This window comes from Calypte anna, chromosome 14, assembly GCF_003957555.1.
Source record: "Calypte anna isolate BGI_N300 chromosome 14, bCalAnn1_v1.p, whole genome shotgun sequence".
Lineage (NCBI taxonomy): Eukaryota > Metazoa > Chordata > Aves > Apodiformes > Trochilidae > Calypte > Calypte anna.
The window spans coordinates 2,745,004-2,766,442 of NC_044260.1; the positions used below are offsets into that span (position 1 = coordinate 2,745,004).

Sequence of the window (21,439 nt, forward strand, 5' to 3'; positions counted from 1 at the left end):
CGCTCCCGGCCCCCCGGGCTGTGCTCCCCGCCCCCGCCCCTCCGTCCCGCTGCCCATCCCCGGGCGGTGCCCCCGCTGCCGATGGGCGGTGGGGCGGTCGGGGGCGGTTTCCCGGCGTCCCGCCCCCCGCTGCCCCCGCCCCCGCCGCCCCCGCCGCTGCCTTGGCCGGGCGGTGCGGGGGAGGCGCCGGGAGAGGCTGAGCGCTCCCGCCGCGGGTGAACGGCGGAGCCGATCCGCTCCGCTCCGCCGCTGGGGCCATGCCGGCCGGGTGCCCGGGGGGTGGGCGGCCCCTCGCAGCCCCGCCGCGGGGTCCCGGCTCTCCGCGGGCCGCGGGGCATGAGGCGCCGGGCGCGGAGAGCGGCGGCGGGCGGCGGCGCCGGCCCTTCCCCTGCGAGCCGCCGCCGTAGGATGAAGCAGCATGAGGATGTGTGACAGAGGCGTCCAGATGCTCATCACCACGGTGGGAGCCTTCGCAGCCTTCAGCCTGATGACCATTGCCGTGGGCACCGACTACTGGCTCTACTCGCGCGGCGTGTGCAGGACTAAGTCCACGAGCGACAACGACACGAGCCGCAAGAACGAGGAGGTGATGACCCACTCGGGGCTCTGGAGGACGTGCTGCCTGGAAGGTATCGACCGCCCCGCCGGGGCGACCGCCCGACCCTCCGACCCCCTACCCCGACCCCTCGGGGGGCCCTGCCCAAAAGTTCGGGGGAGGGCAGGGGCATCCCGGGACCCCCCCACCCCAGCGTCGGGCCAGTCCGGCTGGACTGGGGAGGGGAGAATCGCTCCGGCCGGGAGCCCCTTCGGCCCCGGGGACACGGCGGAAACTTGGCGGGTGGCTCCCGCACGCAGGACGCGAGGTCCTGGTGGAGCCGGGCCCCGGGGCCGCCGCGGTGTGCTGGGGTCCCCGCCGTGCCCGGGGACCGGCGCAGTCTGTGGGCAGCCGTGCTGAGCATCCTCCCGGCAGCGCCGTGCCCGCTGCGGGAACGCGGGGACTGAGAGGCCACAGGTTCTTCTCCCTGACCCAGGGGCTGTTTTAATGCGAGTCTCGCTGCGAGCAGAGCCCCGAAGCCTCTCCGAGGCTCCTCAGGCACCGGGAAAACCGTCGCACCCGGCATTTCTCTAGCTGAGCCCCACCACCAGTGCCAGCTTGTCCCTCCTCCATCCCTAGGGGGGACAATCTGGGCTGCCCCACGGCTGGGCTCTCACCTGCCCGGCCTCCTCATTCGCCCCATTGCTTCCCTCCTGCAGCAGCACCCGGCTGGAGAGGCCACAGCAGCTGCTGCCCTCCTGCAGCACAGGCCATGCTTCAGGGAACAATTTTGACCCAAAGCTGCTGGTTGAGGTTTATATGAGCAACACCAGGCTGTGCTTAAATGGGAGCTTGAATGGAGCCAGGTGCTGGTAGCTGCACAGCAAAAAAAAAAAAAACTACTGATGGAATCGGTAACTGAGCCGTAACTTTTATAATTAGCAGCTGCAGTCCGTGTCCTGTGTACCTGGGGGGACTGTCCCTAAGATCCTTTGGGTGCCAGGCTCCCCCAGCCAGCCCAGGAGTAACACTGCTGCTGGTGGGGACAAGCCAGCCGTGGCGGCCGAGCTGCTCCCTCCACATTGGAAAGTTCTCGGTGAGTCATGGCCATGGATGCAGAATTACCCTGTCTGCTCCTGGTGCTTGGTCCTACACTGGCGAAGTCAGTCAGAGCTCTTACTGATGCAAGGAGGGTTTGGATTATGCTCTTAATTCCGTAACAAATAATTTGAGATAATCTGTCTCTCCTCTTGAGCTGAGGAGGCAGCAGCCAGGGCTCTGAAAGATGGGATGACTGGAGGCATGAGTAATTCTAAAATTCTTGGGTTTGCTGGCTGTATTTTTTTTTTTTTTCAGTGAATGTTTTATGTTTCCCTCACTGCCATAAATCACTGCTCGGGAAGGAGCTGGTGAGGCCCTGGTCTCCTGGGCACTGCACAGCGAGGAAGGGACTGAAGGGTGCCATGCTCAGCTCAGAGCTGAATCACACACAGCCCATCTCCCTGAGCTGGACACAGGGCAGGGACCAGCTGGGGCTCATCCCTCCCGGCTGCACAGTCTCTCCCTAGGGCAGATGGTCCTGGGAGAGGGAACAAGGTGGCTCTGCTCAGTGCAGTGCTGGTGGCACAGTTGAGGCCTGGTGCTGGGCACTGTCTCCATCATCAGCTCCATCATCCTTTGTGTATGTGAGGGCCGGGGTGGGCTGTGGGGGTCAGCAGCCAGGCTGGGAGGGTCCCAGTTGGTGCTTGGTGTGAGAACGTATGGTTGTAGTGGTGGGGGGGACAGCTCATCACCCTCTTGAATTTTGCTGGAGAAATAGGTTGGAGTATACCTGTATTCCCGATGCTGGGAAGGGGAGACTTCCCCCGGCCGAGCTTTGGGGAGCTGAGCACCTCCCATCGGGGGCAGGACTGTGCTGCAGAGGGGGCTGAGCTCCCCCCAGCTGCTGAGCCCCTGCAGCCAGGACTGTCACACGCAGCGGGTCCTGTCTGGTTCCTGCTGGGTCTCTCATTTCTCTGCACTCGTTGTAGCTGGCTTGGGAAAACAAGTTTGCATTTCATCATCCTGCGCTGGGGTCAGTGGAAGGGGCCGGTTCTCCCGTGCTGCAGAAGATGCTTTTAGCACCCAGCGATGCTTCTGACCCGGAGGAAGCACCCCGGCTTTGAAACTTTCCGCCACTAAGGGGGGTTTAATGGCTGTTTAATGGGAGAAACTAAGCGTGTGTGTGCTCCTTGTGTGTGTCTGCCTGGCAGGCTCTGAAGCTGCCCGAGCGCCGGGTGCCCGCTCCGTCGCAGATGCTCTTTAAATCGCTGTCAGTCACCCAGGCTCAGCGCCTGCGTGGGAGCCCTGGCACCACGTGAGGCTCAGGAGCCCACGGGCAAGAGCGGATAAATCTTGAATGAAGCCGCCGCAGACCCATGTAGAGACACCCACGCTGGAAAACACAAATTAGTGGTTGACTCAATATCTGGAGCCCAGGAGGGCGTTCCCGGGCTGCTGGGAGAGGGGTACCCTCGGTTTGCAGTTGCGGTTTTTGGATTCAAATTATCACTTTTACGCTGTGCAAAAAAACTCTTTGTAGGTGTCTGCTTGTAATTCCCGCCTGAACGTGACCGGTGGCTGTCGGGGTATGTGTGTGTCCGTGTTCGTGTCCGTGTCCCCCGTGGCTGCTGCTCATCAGTTGTTTTTCTCTGTTGATTGACTTGTTAATGGAGAGGGGAGGGAAATGCACAGCGCTTCGGGAGGAAGCTGCGGCTGAGAAATAGCTGCTGAGGCTTGCGTTGTTTCTAGGGAAGTCAAAGAACTTTGGTTATCACCGAACTTAATTAAATTCAGCATCATTAGACACAGGGAGCCTTCTCGTCCTCCCTGCTGCGCGGTACAGATTGGGACCGGCTCCCTGGCATCACGTGGAGCTGAAACAGGCAGAAGTAGCAGGAGGATTTGGCCAAGGCTGCTGGAAACACCATATTTTAGGCAATGTGGTACTTTTCCTTTCCTCCTTCATTTCCCTCATCAGAATAAAATGCTCTGTCATCTCTGGAGCATTGTGAGTGTTGCTCTACCTGCTCCTGTCTGGGGATCCTCTCCTGTGTCCCCCCAGCAGCATGAACGTGGCCTTTGGCAACCTGGAAATTCCTCCCTGCTGAACCTGGGGAGCTTTGCTTGGGCTTTGTTGTAATTTTGGGGGGAGGAGAAGCTGCCTAGATTCAAACCTGCTCTTCTGGGTATTGTGACCTGACCCCCACAGCCCACAGGGTCTTGATGAGCCCTTTCTGCACCCAACTTCCATCTCCTCCTTTGCTATTGAGCATTTTAGTCAGTTTAGATGATCAGTTCTGGAGGCTTTAGCTGATGGTGAATCTGCCATGTCCCTAAGCCAGCTCTTGCCCTGGGGAAAGAAATGAACCCTTCAAACTTCCTTTAAGCATAAGAAAAAAAAATCTCAGCTGTTTCTTTTATATACAATAATTTCATGTTTTCTTTTAGACATGGTTACAGCTCAACACCATCCTGGTAGCAGGAGATCCCGTGTAGCAGTATCCCATCAGATGACAACGTGCAATCTCTGCAATCCACCTCCCAGTCCCCTTAATAAAGCACTGTTGACTCTGCCTAATGCTGGTCTTCTCCTTTGTCAGGAGAGCTGAATCAAATACCCTGTGGAGCTCTAAGTGTTTTATCTTGCTGATCTCCTTTATCCACCAAATTTGTAATGCTATCAAGAAAAACTGATGCGGTTTGATAACTCTATTTTCTGCTGGGCTGTTTGACCCTGGTCCCTCCTGCTGCTACCCACCCCCCCTGGCCTGGAGGTGATGCTGGGGACACAGCTCACACCACAGCCCAGCACTTCACTCCTGGCACTGTCTCATTAAACACTCAACCAGTTTTTCCTGGCTTCTAGAAATTCAACAGAACTACAAGATTAATTAAAATCCTTTCTAGCTCTTCAGAAAAGTCCTCAGCCCATTCTCTGGATGCTCTGGGAGGAAGTTCTCCAGCCCTATCAGTTTCGTGTTTACACTAAAATCACTGTTCCTCCTCCTCCCCGAGTCCTGGTGGGATACAGGACAGATTTTTGTCCAGGTACAGAACAGAGGTACCTGATAAATAACTGGGTATCACTTCTGCTTCATGACTGACAGCTGCACAGTCATGGCCTGGTGGTGATGCCCACCAGCAGTAATGTGCCTCAAAAATCCCTCCTGTTTTATTTTAGACCCTTTTGGCTGCAGATTTATTTTCAGCTGATCCCACTGGCTTCCTCTTACAGCGCAGGCACGTCCTAAAAGCATCAAAAGCCTTGATTTTTTAATTGTTTTAACTGCAGTTCTCTGTTCTGTCCTTGACAGACCCAGGACACCAGGAAGCATTCTGCCTTGTTCCTCAGCACCAGTCCTGCTTCTGCCTTTGTGTTTTCCCCCAGTTGGTTTTGTCAGAGGTTGCTGGTGGTTTTGTCAGAGGTTGCTGTTGGCTCTGCTGAGCTGGTCTATGCTGGAGGTGTTAAATCGGGCTGGAAGCAGCTGCTCCTGGGCAGCCACCAGCTCCTCGCCTGCTCTCAGCTCCTCTCACTCCTTCTGAGCGAGGCCAAGCAGAGAATTTCCCCAAGGTGACAGCAATATTGTTTCTGTTAGAAAGTTATTATCTTTAATTTTTAAAAGCACCAAGCAAATGTCCCTGAGATTGCAATCACCCATGATAGAGCACTTTTTCTCACTACTCATTATCAGTGGGTATTTAAGGAGCTGCTCATCCTGTGCCTCTGTCTGGATGGTGTCTGTAGCAGATTCTCATCAGCAGACCCTCTTGCCATTCAGCATTTCTGTTCCATGCTTCTGGCCCGGTTCTGGTGCCACTGGTGCCAGTGTCCCGGTGTCTCCATTGTCTCCATGCTCCCTGACACTGCTGCAGCCCCAGCACAGCCCCCATGCTGGTGTCACCACTCTGGTGCCACTGCTCTGTCCCAGGGGTGCTGACTGGCTCTGGCACCACAGCAAGGAGAGCCCTGGGGTTCTGGCCATGCAAGAGGGACTGGGGATGGCCAGAGTGGGCTGGAGGTGGTGGAGGGGGGGACAGGACAGGGCTGTGAGGAGCATAGGAGGGTTGGGGGCTGAGCAGAGGGATGGGGGATGGTGGTTATTTGCTCTTCATGATGTGAGGGGGGAGGAGGCACCTGGTTAACCTGTGTGATGGGAGCAGATGATGGAGGCATCTGTGATGGCGGGTGAGGAGGGACCAGTTTACCCATTAGAAGTTATTTGGTGTGCTTATGATGCTGGAGGGGTAACAGACCCCTTACCCCTATGCCCCAGAGGCCTCTCTAAACAGGACAGCACTGAGGAGGGGTTGGAACTGGACCGAACACTGCCTTGAGCACAGGGCTCTGCAGGGTGTCCCCTGGCATGGCCCAGGCATAACCTCTGACTCGGGGAAAATCCCTGCCCCTTGTTCTTGGTGGGAAGGGATGGACTGAGTGACGCATTAATTACTGTCCTCTGATAGAGATGGGACATGGGGCTGGCTGGACCCTCCAGACCCTTGTGGCCAAGTGCCCAGGCCACACAAATCCTTCTGGGGCTGCACATCCGAGCAGCTGGGTCCTGCCTGCTGGGGAAAGGTGTCTGGAGAGGAGCCCCTACCACCAGCTCTGCTTCCAGCAGGAAGGGAGGGGACAGGATTACCCTCCTGGGCTGCTGCAGCATTTATCTGGACCACAAACCCCATCTCCTGGGGTGCGTGGAGAGCTGGTGGCCACGGTGGCAGTGAGCAGCACGTGATGAGCAGGACGTGTGCTGGGGAGAGCTCTGAAAGAGGCATTTTAGTGCTGCAGAGGCGTGGTGCAGAGCCTGTCATCTCCAGAGCCCTTGCTGCTCAGTCGAGGTGGAAGGCTGAATCTGAATGAGGCTTGGTGGGTTTTTTTCCCCGTGCAAGGTCACGGTCTCCATCACAGCTGTAAATAATTAGGGCTGGCTAACGAAGGCTGCAAGCTCTGGGGCTGGGGGGAGGCCCACACCAGCACCCACCTCCCCAGGATGGAAGAGGAGGATCTAACATCAATCCGTGGGGCTGGAAAGCACCCGAGGGGAGAGGCACCCACCCTGAGTGAGGGGTGAGCAGGGCTGGGTGCTCGGTGAGGGCTTTTCTGAGGCTTTGGAGGAGTCAGGAGGATCCTGCCCATCAGTGTGGGCTGGAGCTGTGCTGCAAGAGCTAAAACTCTCTGGAATTTTAAAAATGACTCTTGGAAGCTGATTCCTTGAAGGTGGTGTCTGACTGTGTTTTGGGTTAGTGCTTGGAGTGGAGGGTGACCTCACCTCCCACCCTAAGGGATCCTGGGTGGGTTTGCTGTGGTGACACCCCAGGCTCAGCTCCCCAGGGCTGTCCTGCCATGCTCTTACTGCTGCTGCCTCAGAGCAGGATTTGCTCCCTTTGGGATCACACAGGGGGACACCTGGGCTCTTCTTGTCAACCCCACCCTTGCAAAAAGTCCCTTGCAGGGTGGGTGAGTGGCTGCCTGCAACAGGCTGAGAAGATCAGGGTTTGCAGGTGGGGGAGGCAGGAGCTGTGGCTGCTGAGCACATGGAGCTTTCCCAGTGGTACCTGGAAATGCAAGGGGAGAGGAAAGTGACCCCCAAAGAGGCTCCCAGCAAGTGGCTGCCCTTAAAGGGTTCCAGTTTTCACTTAAAATCAGTGTTGGGTTGTGCTGCGTACTGCACAAGCAGCCCAGATCCTGGGCTCTCCCCTCTGTGCCCCCGAGGGGTTGGGCTTCATCAGTTGGTTTTTTACAGCTGTTGGAATTCTTTGCTCCATCAGCATCACATATGCCATCCCACAGACAATCCCATCCCCTGGCCATGGCAAGGGCTGGGGCTGCCTGGGGCAGGGAAAGTGACTGTCACCCCATGCGTGGGACAGATGTGATCTCACACGAATTTTTCCCTGCCCTGGGCCTGCAGCTGAGGCTGTGGCTTTGCCAAATCCTCTGTTTGCTGTGGAGCCCCACCAGCTTGGGCAACACTGCCAGGGAGGGGTTGGGGACTAGGAATGGGACCTGGGCAGGGATCCCTCAGGTGGCAGCAGCTTCTGGAAGCCTCTCACAACCCCGAGGCTCCTTCTCCCCACACCCAGAGAATCCCTTGGCACCCATCAGGTGACCTTCGTTTTGTGTCCTTCACTGGTCTTTGGCCATCCCTCCAACAGGAAAAGCTGAAGGACAAGTAGGATGGAGCTTTTCCCAGAAAGTTGCCAGGGTGTGTGTGTGGGGGGGAACTCTATTTCACACTTGGATTTGATGATCTTAAAGGGCTTTCCCAACCAAAACCATTCAATGGTTTGATGAAGTGCTGGTAACCCAGCACACCTGGTGGCTACCCTGCTTTTCCCCCTTACTGACAGCTCCCCGAGCACCATGGGAGAGGGGAAGGGGGGTTGCCCAGAGCCTGAGCAGAGCCATGGACATGAGCTGGGGAGCCAAACTGGTGGAACAGCCCCAGGTAAAGCACCAGGGGAGCAGGGTACGGTGGGGCTGGCAGGCACAACAACCTCCACTCCATCTCTCCATGCCCTGGGACACAGCCCTGCCATCCTCCAGCCCATTGGCAAAACATCAGCAGCAGGATGGGCTCCTCAGGGTGATCCAGTGCAAACCAGGGAGGAGCTGGGAAGCATTGGCAGGAGCTGGGGAGCCTCTGCTGCTTGCCCATCCATCTCAGGGCTGCTGTGTTTTTAACTTCTCTCTCCCTTCCCATCCCTCTGTGGCTGCTGCTGCCTCCTGGAAGGACAGAGCTGAGTGGGAGCCAGGCTTGGTTCCAAGCCCTGGGATTATTTTAAGGGATTGTTCTGTGCTTTGAGTCGGGTCTGGGGAGCTGGGGGACAGTGGGGCAGGTTCTGGGCCAGGTTCTGGGCCAGGTTCTGGTCCCAGCTTGGGACCCATAGGGCTGAGCCAGGGCTGTGCTGTGGAAGTTGCTCTGAATTTCTGGAAAGCTTTCCAGGGTGTAGGTTGGCATCTTTTATTTTCTGGAGGGGGAAGGCAAGGTTGGCATCAGTCGCTCACCAGCAAAGTCCTCTCTAACACTCAGGCAGTAGGATAATCCCTTCTTCCCGTCTTGTTCTCCCAAAAAAAAGCCAGGGATGCTTTTTGCTGAGCCTCTTGAATCTCTCTTTGCCCATCTGGTGTACTGCAAGGGGCTGCCTGGGGCTCTCTTCCCTTCTTTTCCCCCTCAGCAAGCAGGCAGCATGATGCCCACTGAATTCTCTGGAATAAACAGTCTTTGATGGATCCAGTCCCTTTTAGTGCATCAGCAGAAATTTCAAGTATTATCATTAGGGAGATGTGACAGAAGTTTATATATATATATATATATATAAGGCAAGTGCTTGAGTGGCAGTCCTGTATTTGAAGTTCAAGTGCTTACCTTCAAATCAATGCCATAAAAAAGGGATGAAAAAAAAATAAATTTCATATCACTTTTGCAAAGAAAACAGCCTGCTGAGCCTCCTCCAGGCTAAATGTACTTTAAAGATTGACTGTGCAGCTGTAAAAACTATTGATGAACTGTAAACATGAAAAGATCGCGGGCTCGTGGCCTGTCAAGAGCATTAAGTTGGAAATGCTCTGTGCTGCTCCCCGGAGTGACTCACCCAGGCCTCAGCAAATGTGTTTATTTGTAAAGATCTGGATTTCAGGAATAGTGACCTTTTTAATGCCTCGTGCAGCTAGCTCAGAAATTCAAAATTGCCTTTTGGCAACCGGCTGGTCTTGCTGAAGCTCTGACAGTGCTTTCCCTGGCACTTTACATATTTTCAGCCAGATCTTCTGCCCCCTGGGGTTCCCCTGACACCGTTTGCTGTTCCCCAGCCCTTGATGAGGTTCAGCATCCTCAGCATGGGGCTGAGCTCCGGCTGTGCAGGGCTACGAGGGGCTGGCTCACCCCTGGGGCTCCTCTCAGCACACCTTCTCCTTTGAGCCCTCCGTGCTTTTATTAAACAAAGTCCTTGAAAAACAGACCCTGGCATTGTTTAGTCGCCAACCTGAGCAGTTGCTTCACCTTGAGAAAGGGAATAAACTTGGATGGTGCCATGCCCAGCAGCCCCATCCTTGCCCTCCCAGGGCTGCCCAGCCTGGCAGTGCTGTAATTGCTCCCTCTCTCAGCTCTGGAGTGGAAGATGCTGGATGTGAAATGTTGCAGTTGTAATAAGAGTTATTTAACATTTCTGGGTCCTGTGACTAAACACTGGTGTTTGGTACCGGGCGATAGCGCTGCTCCTTTCTGCTGCTGCTCCTCATCTGAATGCACCAGGGAGAGGTTTTGATGGCTTTCCACTGTTTGTTTGTGTCCTTTATCAGCGCTCTGCAATTTCTGGCTGCTGGTTTATATTCAGAGTTACAAATACCTCCTTTCTTCTGTTTATTGGGCACGGGTTTTTTATTTTTATGGCTGTTACATATTAGCCAGGCAGTTTTTAAACTGATGCAAGCTCCTGTCGTGGGTATGAGTTTGGGGGTAAACCACCCTTAAATCATTTTCTCTTCCCAGTCATGCTTTCATGCCCGAATCTCTTCTCCTGATTTGGCTTATAATTGTTTTCTGCTCTGTGGATTGACCTTCCAGAGCACCAAGAATATATGCTGCTGTCTTGGACTTGCCTCTGTTTGCCCATAAGAAGTGTAATCAAGTAATGATTGCTTGGACTTGAGCAGCAACTAGTTTTTAATTCTGTGATCCATTCCCTTTCAGCTGTCAACACAGAGTCTAAAATAGCACTCCCCTGCATGAGATGCCGTGCTTCAGAGCTAGGAAATTGTCATTTATAGGTTTTTAGAAATTCAGAGGACATTTTAATACTGGTGAAGTGAAACCTCCAGCTTCCCATCATAATGCAGTTTTCTCTCCTGCTTATTATAAATAGGTGCTTAAGCAGCCTCTGGTAGGATCTGGCCTCTGGCAGAGCTGGGGCTTTGGAGCAGACACCAGAGCACCCTGGATCCAGGAGAGAAAACTGCCCCATCCCTGGCAGTGTCTCAGCCCAGGCTGGATGGGGCTTGGAGCACCCTGGGCTGGGGGAGGGGTCCCTGACCATGCAGGGGTGGCACTGGGGGAGCTTTTAGGTTCCCCCAACCCCAAAGCAGTCTTGGATTCAATGATTATCTTTGGCTGAATTACCGTCCACTTCTTTAGCCAGGGGATCCCAGGGTTTTTACACTCTCCACCCCGGTTTTTCCCACCTGGTCCCTTCTAAGCAGGTTTATCCTTGATTTTCCCATGGATCTCTGTAGGGCTCAGCAGCACAGTGTGTGTCAAGCTCCCTCCAAGAAGCAAATCGGTGCCATCCCTGTTTGTTACCCGGCTCCTGCTGGGATGTGCAGGAGCTGCAGGATGTGCTGCCGGGCAGGCTTTGCTCTCCCCATCCTGCAGCTGGGATGCTGCAGGGCTGGGAGAAAGAGAGGAGGAGAAAAAGGCATCATTGGGTGCATGGAAGCTGTGTCCGGGTGAGAGCAGCAGAAAAGGGCATAAAGTTCGACAAGGTGGATGAGGAGAGGCAGGGATCACCACGAAGGGCAGCTGGCTGGAGGCAGAAAAAGCAATACTAAAACTTTTTTGTTCTCAAACGTGTCCCTGGCTGCAGGGGTGGGGTGTCTGCAGCCCCTTTCCCCACCTCCTGTTGGGAAGAGGCGGGCTGGGAGCGAACGCTGCCCAGAGGCTCCTCGGTTATCCCGGGTGAATCCGAAATGTCCATCAGGGGAAGGAGGGCGGGATCCAGGGGGAGGTCCCGGCCCCTTGGGCAAAGGGATGCCTGGGCAAGGGCTCCTGCTCCTGCCCAATCTCTTACAATCAACACCTCCGAGCAGGGAAACAAATTTTTATTTTTATTTTTATTTTAATTCTAGAGTTGTATTCATTTAAACGGATAAACTCAATCATTGAAGCTCATTAATTTCTAGCACATTGCTTATTTACGCTGCTCCTGGCTGCTCCAGCACTGATTTAGCTATCATAGGAATGTCAATTACCTTTTAAAATACAAATCAATGTTTATTCGCTGCTGGAAATAAAACATGAGACAATTTCCTTACGCACACTGAAGAGCCCTCTCCTCCCTAGCCTGATCTGAGGGCTCCTGGTGCTGGCTGCCCATGAGTGTCACTGTCACAGAGGGGACAGCAGTGTCTTGGCCACCCTGGCCCCCACGCCAGCCACAGCCCCCCTGTACCTTTCTACCCCATTCCTGCTGGCCAAAAAGCCTGGCAACCTCCTGGGAGCCGGGTTTGCTGTGGGCATTTCCCCTCCCTGAGTTCCAACAGTGTAGAAGGATGGAGAGAGGAAGGAAACCCGGGGGAGACCCAGGGAAGCAGCAACCCTGTATTACCTGATGATGACTTTTATAATGAGAAAAACAAAGCTAAACCCTTGAAGCAGAGTGCTAGAAATTACCCATCATTTTATAACTTTTTCCTCCTCTATTATTCAGAATTGTTTTGCTTTTCTGAACTGCCTTGTGTAGGTTGCAACAACCCCACAGATTCCAGAATGGAAGATGATGAGTCACTGTCAAAATGTACAATTTTAATTTTTTTTTCCCCCCCTTTTAGCAGTGCTGAGGGGTCAGTCTCTGTGCCACATGCTGATCACCAGCACCTCTCAGACTAAAACTGGCAGAAGCTCTCAGTGTGCCCGTGGCTGCCTGGATGGGTCCCCCCAGGGATGCTGAGCTGGGAGCTGCTCCCCAGACCCTGCTGAGCTCTGGGCAAGCTCAGTGCCTGCACCCTCTGTGTTTGTCCAGCCTGGGTGGGTTTGCTCTGGAGCCCACCTCTGCCACCTCGTCCTGTGGCTCTCCTGTCATTTGACTTGGGTTTTTTCCACTGGTGGTTTGATGGGTTTTCGGAATTTATTTTTTGTTTTCGGTTTGCAAGGGGAAAAAAAAATCCTTCAGTAAAGGCGTATCTGTGTAGGTGACTCTGCTCAGGCAGAAGCCACCACCGCAGAGAGGGGGAGAGGGTGTGAAGGAGAGCTGGAGCCCGGGGGAGCTGGTGTGGGGCAGGGGGATGTGCCGGGGGACCCTGCGGGGCTGGGCTGCAGGATCCCTCCCTGGGAATGGCGGTGGGGAGCCCAGCACCCTTCCCGACACGGAGGGAGCTGGGATAGAGAGAGGAACAGGGAGCGGGGGAGATTTGCCTTCAGGGTGGAGTTGGAGCAGGAGGGTGCGGTGCGGTGCCGGGTGCGGGGCTGGAGGTGTTGCCGTCTCCGTCCTGGCCCCGGAAGGTCGGAGCTTTGCAGCCCCACAGCGGGGACCTTGTGCAAAGAGCCTGAAGCCTGGCAGGAAGGGATCCCTGGCAAGCGCCTGAAGCTGGGGAAGGGAAGGGATGAGGAAAAATTTCTTTGCATCTCTCTCCAAGCATCTGGGAGGTGGGTGGGAGGTAAAAAAAGATGAGCCCTGAAGTTTTAATTCCTTGGAGATATTTAGTACCTTGCTCTTGTTCCTGAAGGGAGTGCAGAGCCTGGGGATGGCTGAGGATGTGCCTCAGGCTCATGCCCAGGCACTTGCAGATGTGCTTGGACCTCTGGTTTCTCCGACAAATATGAATTTTCAGGGAACTTAAACCATAATGACCCCGCCACTTCCTCCGAGCAGCTTTGGCGTGATGAGGTACCTGCAGGAAGCCCATGACTGGAAGACACCACAGAGAAAATAACTCACTTAAATTATCGGGAGGTGCAGGTCTTGCCCCAGGACTCCTCCTGGCTGAGGCAGCCAACGAGGGAAGAGAGGAATTTGTTCTCATTTAGGAACCTGGAAATCTGGATGAAAAGAAATGAGAATTTAAAACCGTAACTCTGTAGTCTCCTGGCTCTGCAGGTTAGGATCGATGTTTTCACCATCACGAGACTCGTGTTTCCCTCGCAACCCCCCCGCCTCCCCCGCAACCCACCCCCTGCCAGCCCTCCCTGGGGAAAAAGGCTTGGAGAGGATAAAGACCTGAGATCAAATCAATTAATTGCCTTTGCATTCTCCAACCAGTGCCTGCAGAGAGCACCTACATCGAAATACACATCAACTGACCCAGCAGCTACAAAACCCTGCCGGGACCGGGCATTCCCCGCCTCGGGCAGCCCCTGCCTGGGGGAGGGGACTCTCAGGACCAGGCGTTTGTCACCTCCTTTACCCTGCTGCTCGGGGCCGATGCGACCCTGGGGGGAGGAGAGGTAGCGAGGGTTTCTGGGAAGTGCGGGATGCAAACCAGCCCCGCGGGAGGGGAGAGGAGGGGAAAGGAGGAGGGTGCCTGTACCAAACCAGAGAATGCAGAATTGTGCCCTTGAATCCGCTGTTCCCAAGGCAGGGGTGCCTGCAGGCTGCGGGCAGGGACACCCTATGGCCACCTACGGTGCTGCCACCTGGGATATTCCCGGGTGGTTTACCCGTTGGAGAGGGTGCCTGGGGCCGCTGGGGGTGCCCCTGGATTAAAGTGGGGCCGTCACAGCGAGATCTTGAGCCGGAGCTCGCTGAGGCTGATGGCAGAGCACAGAGAGATGTGGGCAGCGGGTGTGGAGCCATGCCGTGTGGCCAGAGGCTGGGGACAGGGACAGGATGTCCTCGGTGGCAGAGGGCATTGCTCAGCTTCCCTGCTGCTTTGAGCCAGGCCTTAGGCCAGGTGATGTTACTGCTCTGGTGGTTGATTTATTTCATTCAGAGGGTTGTGCCTCTCTCTTCCCTGAGCCCAGCAGCAGGCGTTTCCCAGGGCTGCTGTGTCCATGTTTCTCTCCCACTGTCCCCAGCTTCTTCTAGTGCTGGCAGCAGCCCTGGCCACGGGCCAGCAACCAGGATGCTCCTCAAGGGAGGAGCGGAGCCGTGCAGGGCGCAGGGCAGGGAAATTCCAGCTCTAAAATAATCTGTCTGATCAGGATTTACACTAATAGGGAGAGAAATCACCCAGATCGACCACAGAGAGAGCCGAGTGGGGAGTGAACATCAGCAGCAGCTGCCTGGGCCGGCACCTTCCGGCCAGCAGATAAATGAACCCCAGGAACTGTGGCTCACAAGCACCCGTGGGGAAACGGCTCCCAAGTGGCTGGGGAGCAGCCAGGGCAGTGGTCCTGGTGTGGTCCTGGCTGGTGGGAGCTCTGCCCTCCCTCTGCTACAGAGAGGGGATGGGGGCTGTGGGGAGAAGCAGCATCCTCCTGGCCCCCCATCCATCCCCTTTGACCAGCGTGAGGTGCTAGGGAGCAGGGACCAATCCTGCTGCCTTTATACCCGCTGGAGGTGTAACCCTGCCTGTAGTAGGGCCCGGCTGCCAAGATCCGTGAGCATTCTGGGGGCAGGGGGGCTTTTTGTGATTTGAGCCTTGTTGTGTATTTGTTTGGAGCCCGGGGAAGTTGTGTGTCGGGTGACTCAGCAGTCGCCATAGCGACGAGCATCGGTTAATGAACAGAGGGAGTAAGGAGCCAAAATAAATGTCAGAAGTGTGAAATGGATGCGGTGGAGCCGGGCAGCTGGGCCTTCGAGGGAGGTGGAGGGGCTCCGTTGGGCCTTGGAGGGCAGCTGGATTTTGCTAAACCACCTGCAAGATGCAGGCTGGAGGGTCTGCAAGGAGGCAGCGCCGTGAGCCCTGGCTGTGCCTCCGTGCAGCCCTCAGGGCACCTGCAGGTTGTCCCTTGTCCTCTGGGACTGGGCAGCTGGAGCCCTGTCACTTGCAGGGACACAGTGCCACGTCTTGGGGTGAGCTGTGGATGTCTGATGCTGCCATTCTGTCCCCTCTCCTGGTGCTCAGCTGGGCCTGCCCCCGGCCTCAGTCATCGAATCACAGAATCATGGGATGGTTTGGGTTGGAAGGGACCTTAAAGATCAGCTGCTTCCTGGCTTCAGGATGGCTGGGCACTTCCCTCTGCCCCGGGCAGCTGGAGGGAGTTGGTGTTGGGTCCTGCAGCAGCAATGCTGAACAAAGGCTCTGCCCCTGCCCTGAGAAAGTCACTGATTGTTATTTTGGGGGTGTTTGCATCTGTACACGGGCATCCCCTGAGCTTGCAGGCGCCTCCTGCTCCAAGGCTTGCCCTCATCCCCCACAGTCACAGAATTCCAGAGGAAGTCTAAGGGCAGGGGGTGCCAGCCCTGGGTTTCGGTGGGGGCTCAGCAGTGCAAGAGGCCTCTGAAGAACTTCTAAGAGACCGAGCCCAAGAAAATTAGTATTCTCGTTTGCACACTGTGCTGATGGGCTGACTCAGCCTCTAATTCCGTTCCCACCTGGCACCAGGGAAAGTTTCCTCTCACTGATGGGATGATGAGCACTGACCCCACCACCCTCCCCGCAGCAGCAGGAGGGAGATGTTCCTGTGCTGCCCTGGTGCCAAATCCCTCCTGCTGTGCTGGTCTGTGCCAAGAGCAACTTCTACCCCCCGGGAGGGCAGGGCAGGTCTGTCCCAGCAGAGCAGGTTGTGGGTTTGGGCTCCAAGGATCAAGGCAACTGGAGATGGAGACCGAGTCCCCAGCACAGCCCTGGCAGCAACAACCCCATGAGAAGTGAGGCTGAGGACAGGTCCAGGAGTTCTGTGTATCCTCCTGGGTCTGTTGGAGGAATTTTGGGTGTTTTGGGATGCTGGGGCTTGGCACGGTCCCCCCCTGGCTGGCAGCACATGCCTGATGGCTGGAGAGCAAAGGGGGGAATGTGGGGATGGCTTGAGGGGGCAGAGCCCCGTCGGTGGGTGACGCTCAGAGGAGGTGGGTGCAAACCCAAAAGCTGAGCAGAGGAAGAGGAGGAGGAGGATGGGGCTGTGGTGTGCAGCTGCCATCCCCGCCGGGGCCCGCTGCCTCCCCAGCCCCCGTGGTGGCACCGTTCTCAGCCTCCCCTTCTCCCGCAGTTCCCAAAGCAAACGGGAGCAGGCGGTGCTCCCGCCGGGGCCGTGTCTCCCGCTCGCCCCCTCCGGAGCTCCATCTCCAGGCTCTCATTGTCGCCTGTCACGATGCTCTGCTCCCTCGAGCTCGCAGCCCTGCGGGTTGGCTCCTCACGCCTTCAGCCCTGTCCCTGGTGGCATCTCCTGTCTGGGGCAGGGGAGAGGGGACAGAGCCAGTCTGCTCCACCGGGGCTGCCCCTTTCCTAAGAGCTGCTGCAGGAATCCCTGCCACCTCGCCCTGCCCCTCGCCACAGGAGTCACACGTGGTGCCTCAGTTTCCCCACAGGTAACACCAAGGAGAGGGTTTGTCAGCACTGCAGAGGAACGTGGCACAGGCTGCTGCCAGTGTGCTGCTGGCTGTGTCACCAGCCACATCCCAGTGTCCCCAGCAGACACTGGGCACAGTGCTCAGTGTCTTGGATGGGGAGCAGGCCTGCAGCATCCATGGAGGTGATGGGCTGCATCCAACAATACGACTGGACAGAGCCAGATTTTTTTTCTTTTTTTTAATTTTCAGGGAGTTTATGCCTTTAATTTCTCTCTGCCTTCACAGGGCCCAGGCTGATGGGGCTGGCGGGTGGAGGAGCAGGAGAGGAGCCGAGTCACAGCCAGTCCCTATCCCTAGGGACATAAAGGTCCCTCTCTGTGGCTGTGCTGCCTCACTCCCACCTGCTGGCAGCGTGTCCCTGTGTCCCCTGCTCATCTCCTGCCCTGTCCTTGGCTCCCTCCCCCCATGGCACAACCAACAGCTTTGGCACCAGAGAGCACCCAGCCCCAAAGCACAGCAGGGTGGGAGCCAAAGCAAAGGAGTGGGTGGCTGAGGGTGAAGTGTGCTTGGTTTGCTTCAGAGGCAGGAAGGAGAAGGGGGGGGGAAAAAAAAAGCCTTTTTCCCCCCAAAACGCCAAGTGGGAGGGCTAGCAGCTGGCAGAGCAGTTGCCTCCATCCTCAGGCCTGCCCAGCAGCAGTGTTGGTGTCCCTGCAGCATGTCCAGCAGGGCTCCTGCCAGCACAGAGAGGGCTCAGGGTGTCTCCTGCCTTCTGTCTCCTCAGGAACCTTCCGAGGAGTCTGCAAGAAAATCGACCACTTCCCCGAGGATGCAGATTACGAGCAAGACACAGCTGAATATCTCCTCCGTGAGTCTGCTTGGAGCTGTGTGTGCCCCCCAGGGACCCCCCTCTCCTGCTGGCACCCTCTCCAAGTCCCCCAGCCCTGGCAGGAGGCTGATAGGTCCCAGCCCCCCGGGCTCCCTAATGCCACAGTAGCAGTGAATGGGGTTTGTCTGGCACTTGCTGTCCACCAGAGCCACTCCCATGGGGTGACAGAGGGTGGATATGGATGTTGCCTGATGCAGCTGCTGCTCCTCCAGATGTTGCTCTGAGCCCCATCCCCAAGCTCTGTGGGATCCATCACCTCTGCTCACCCCCTGTGGAGAGGAGTGTGCTTCAAGGAACCTGGTTGCAATTTTAGCAGATTAGCATTTAAGTTCTTCTCCCACCCCCTCCCACATTTTAAATAAAAAAATCTATTTTAAAGCCCCCAGAATGCATTTAATGGGCTTTGCTGTATTTCTGTGCCTTGAATTAAAGGCCCAATAGAGGAATGAGAGCTTAAGCCCAGGCACAGAGCATTTTTAGTGCAGCAGGGTGTGATTTGTTGCATTTATTACCCCTCACTGTTGTTTAGAAGCTGGATTTCTGTAAGACCACACAGAAAAAGCCCTTTCTTTGGTATCATTTGGTCAGTGAATCCTGAGCCTGCAGAGACAGCCCCTGAGAGCTCATCCCCGTGGGGATGGATGGAGCTCAGCCCGTGTCATGGCATCATTTGTGCTGGGCTGGGGGTCTGGGGCTGTTCATTTTGAGAATCTTCCTTCCCTACATCAGAAAACAATTTGTGATGGATTTTCAGGTGTGTCAGTTTGTCAATTCTGCCTCCAGAAGGCAGGTGGATAGTCTGGGGACCCAAGGGACAGGTTCCTGACCCCTGTGAGTGCCAGCACTGTTCCTGCCCAGCCCGATGAGGTTGGGTCTGAGTCCCTGCAGTCCCCAAGCTTCCAGAGTCTTGCCTGTAGCCTAAACCCAGAAGGTGGGCAAGGGGCAGGTGAAGTGCCAGCCACTGCCTCTGGGACAGGATGTGAGGACAGAATTCCTTGCAAAAAATAGCACTGTTCAGGGCTTAAGCCGTTTTTGTGGCCCTGAATCCTGGGGTCTTCAGGGCTGATGCCAGCAATTTCTGAGCAGAGCAGCTTGGGGACAAGCAGAGGACACAGAGGGATGGTGCTGGGTCTCCCTCACCCTTGGGCAACACCCAAGGGTGCTGTTGCCACCCTCTGTGGGTGCTGAGGTGGAGGTGCCAGCAGCCTCCTCTGTGGGCACAATGCCAGGGCTGACCCTGCCCCACTCCCTGTCCTGCAGCGCAGTGAGAGCATCCAGCATCTTCCCCATCCTCAGCGTGGGGCTGCTCTTCTTTGGGGGTCTCTGTGTGGCAGCCAGCGAGTTCTACAAGAGCAAACACAACGTCATCCTCAGCGCCGGCTCTTCTTCGTACTCTGCAGGTAGGAGCAGGCTGGAGGATGTGAGCATGGGGGATGAGATGGATTGTGGGTCTTCCTGGGCACGGAGGGGATGGATTCTGGGGGTTGTGAGCTGTCCCATCCTACTGGAAAAATCCTCCTAGCAGGGAGGAAGCAGCAGAGATTTCTGGCAAGTGGTGTGGTGGGAGCACATTAAGCATCCTCCTTGGGCAGGTTTTGGGGAGCTGTGCCCTCCATCACTGCCCAGGAGAAAATGGTGGGACCAGGCAGGAAGTGGGGACACCAGGGACCGGGCAGAGGGGCTGCTGCAGCCCTGCAAGGGAAAACCACTCCCTGCCGAGGCCATTCCTTGTGGATTACTCATTTCTCTGTGCACTGTTCCCAACGCTTCCACTGATTATCTTGTGACAATGTCTTTGTCTCAAGGAACTGCTCCGTTTGGTGTTATTTTTCTTCTCCCCACAAAGAGACAAAATGCTCTCCCTCCTTCTGCTGGCGGAGCTGCTGATGCAGATGAGAAACAACGGAAAGAACATAATCGATTCATTAAGTAAATCCAGGAATACAGCAGCAGCTCCCCAGCCCCCCCGTGATGCTGGTGGTGCAAAACCAGCCCAGATCCTCAATAAAACCTCCAGGCTCCACCAGAAATGAAAAGAGACAGAGACATTCCTGCTTCCCCGTGGCCCCAGGGCTGCAGAGAGCTGGGGTTGATGCTGGAGGGATCCCTGCTGATCCCTGCTCCAGCTCCTGCAGCGCAGCACGTGGTGAACATCTCAGCAAAGCAAAACCAGCTCCTGAAATGTCCTTTTTTAAAAACAGAACAGCGGTAGTTCCTCTGTATGGGTGATCACACATCTGTTATGGGTGCACGGGGGTGCAGATGCCTGGTGGGACAGCAGCAGGGGTCTGCCAGGGGGTTGGTGCTGGGGGGTGGGCTGGTGCCCCACAGGGATGCAGCCATGACCCCCGCACCCTCCCATGGCTCCTGGTGGTAGGAGAAGGGCTGAGCAGCTCCTGCTGGCAGAGTCCCCTGTTCCCCTCCTATCCTCTCCATCACCTCTCCCTCTCCTTCCTCCCCTGAAGGGTCTCAGCAACATCATCGGGATCATAGTCTACATCTCAGCCAACGAGGGACCAGGGCAGAGCGACTCCAAGAAGAGCTACTCCTATGGGTGGTCCTTCTACTTCGGAGCCTTGTCCTTCATCATCGCCGAGATGGTGGGGTGATTGCAGTGCACATGTACATCGAGAAGCACCGCCAATCCGTGCCAAGTCCCACTCCGAGCTGCTGAAGAAGTCGGCCTTCACCCGCCTGCCCCCCTACAGGTACCGGTTCCGCCGACGGTCCAGCTCCCGCTCCACCGAGCCCCGCTCCCGGGACCTCTCGCCTGTCAGAGGGCTTCGGCACCATCCCCTCCACCGACATCTCCATGTTCACCCTCTCCAGGGATCCCTCCAAGGTCACCATGGGGACGCTGCTCAACTCGGAGCGGGACCACGGTTTTTTACAGTCCATAACTCCATCCCCAAGAGTTCAAGGAGTCTTTGCACAACAACCCGGCCAACAGACGAACCACGCCGGTCTGAGGGGGGCAGGGGCATTTTGGGGGCTGCATGACATCATTCTCGTGACGGTGTAACCCATGAAATCCCCTTTTAAGGACAACCCAGGCGGCTCCCCGTGCCCTCCACCCGCGGGGCTGGTTTTTCAACTTTTGAAATGTCACCGGCTGGGCTAGGGCCCGGTGGGACCGGACCTCCGGTGTGGGGGGGCTGAGGGCTGTGCTGGGAGGGGACCATGGCCGTGGTGCCCCATGGACTGAGCGGGGCTTCCGTCACCACCCTGAGGGTGGCTTCCCTAGGTCTCCATCGTTAGTGTTGCTCATCACCGCAGTGTTCCCGTAGCTCTGTGTCCCATGGAAGCGCTGTCTGTGAGAACCCTCCCCCTGGTAGTTACATTTAAACAAAATTGCCTGGAAATCCGGAGTCTGAGGCACTGGGTCGGTGCCGAGTGCCGGGTTCTGAACCCCCTTTTCCTGTCACGGTGGATGGAGTGCTCAGGCTGGGTCTCTCCGTGGCGTTTCGTGCATGCATTAAATAGCTTGGAATTCAATTTTGTCATGTTGGGTTGGAAGAAACATCCTTTTGCAATTTTCTGTGGTCTTGAAAGGGCTTCTTTCTTCTTCCTTTCCTTTTTCCTTCCTTTGGTGCATTCAGGCCGTGAAAGGACTCAGGAGCAGATTCCTCCGACGACTGGTAGCAATTAACCAGAGTATAATTAACCTCTAATGTTGCAAGAATATGAATTAATTCCCTAAAATTAATACACACAGAGTCACAAATTTCTGTCTAGGCACAACCAAGGAGGCAACGCTTGAGCTGGTGGTACCGAGGCTGTGCTGGTGGCCGGGCTGTGTGTGTGGTGTGTGGGTCTGCACTGCCGGGACAGCGCCGAGAAAGTCACAATAAAATTGTCCAGTTGGCACA

General features: G+C 56.1%; 1 protein-coding gene across 1 annotated transcript; it reads left to right on the plus strand.

The window, feature by feature from the left end:
* The first annotated feature begins 373 nt into the window (after positions 1-373).
* Positions 374-21,439, plus strand: CACNG3 (calcium voltage-gated channel auxiliary subunit gamma 3). Its single transcript, XM_030459817.1, is given in 8 exon segments — positions 374-629; positions 17,466-17,552; positions 18,833-18,970; positions 20,037-20,168; positions 20,171-20,212; positions 20,215-20,341; positions 20,343-20,474; positions 20,476-21,439. Coding segments are annotated over 8 exon segments (933 nt in total). The 5' UTR covers positions 374-418; the 3' UTR covers positions 20,540-21,439.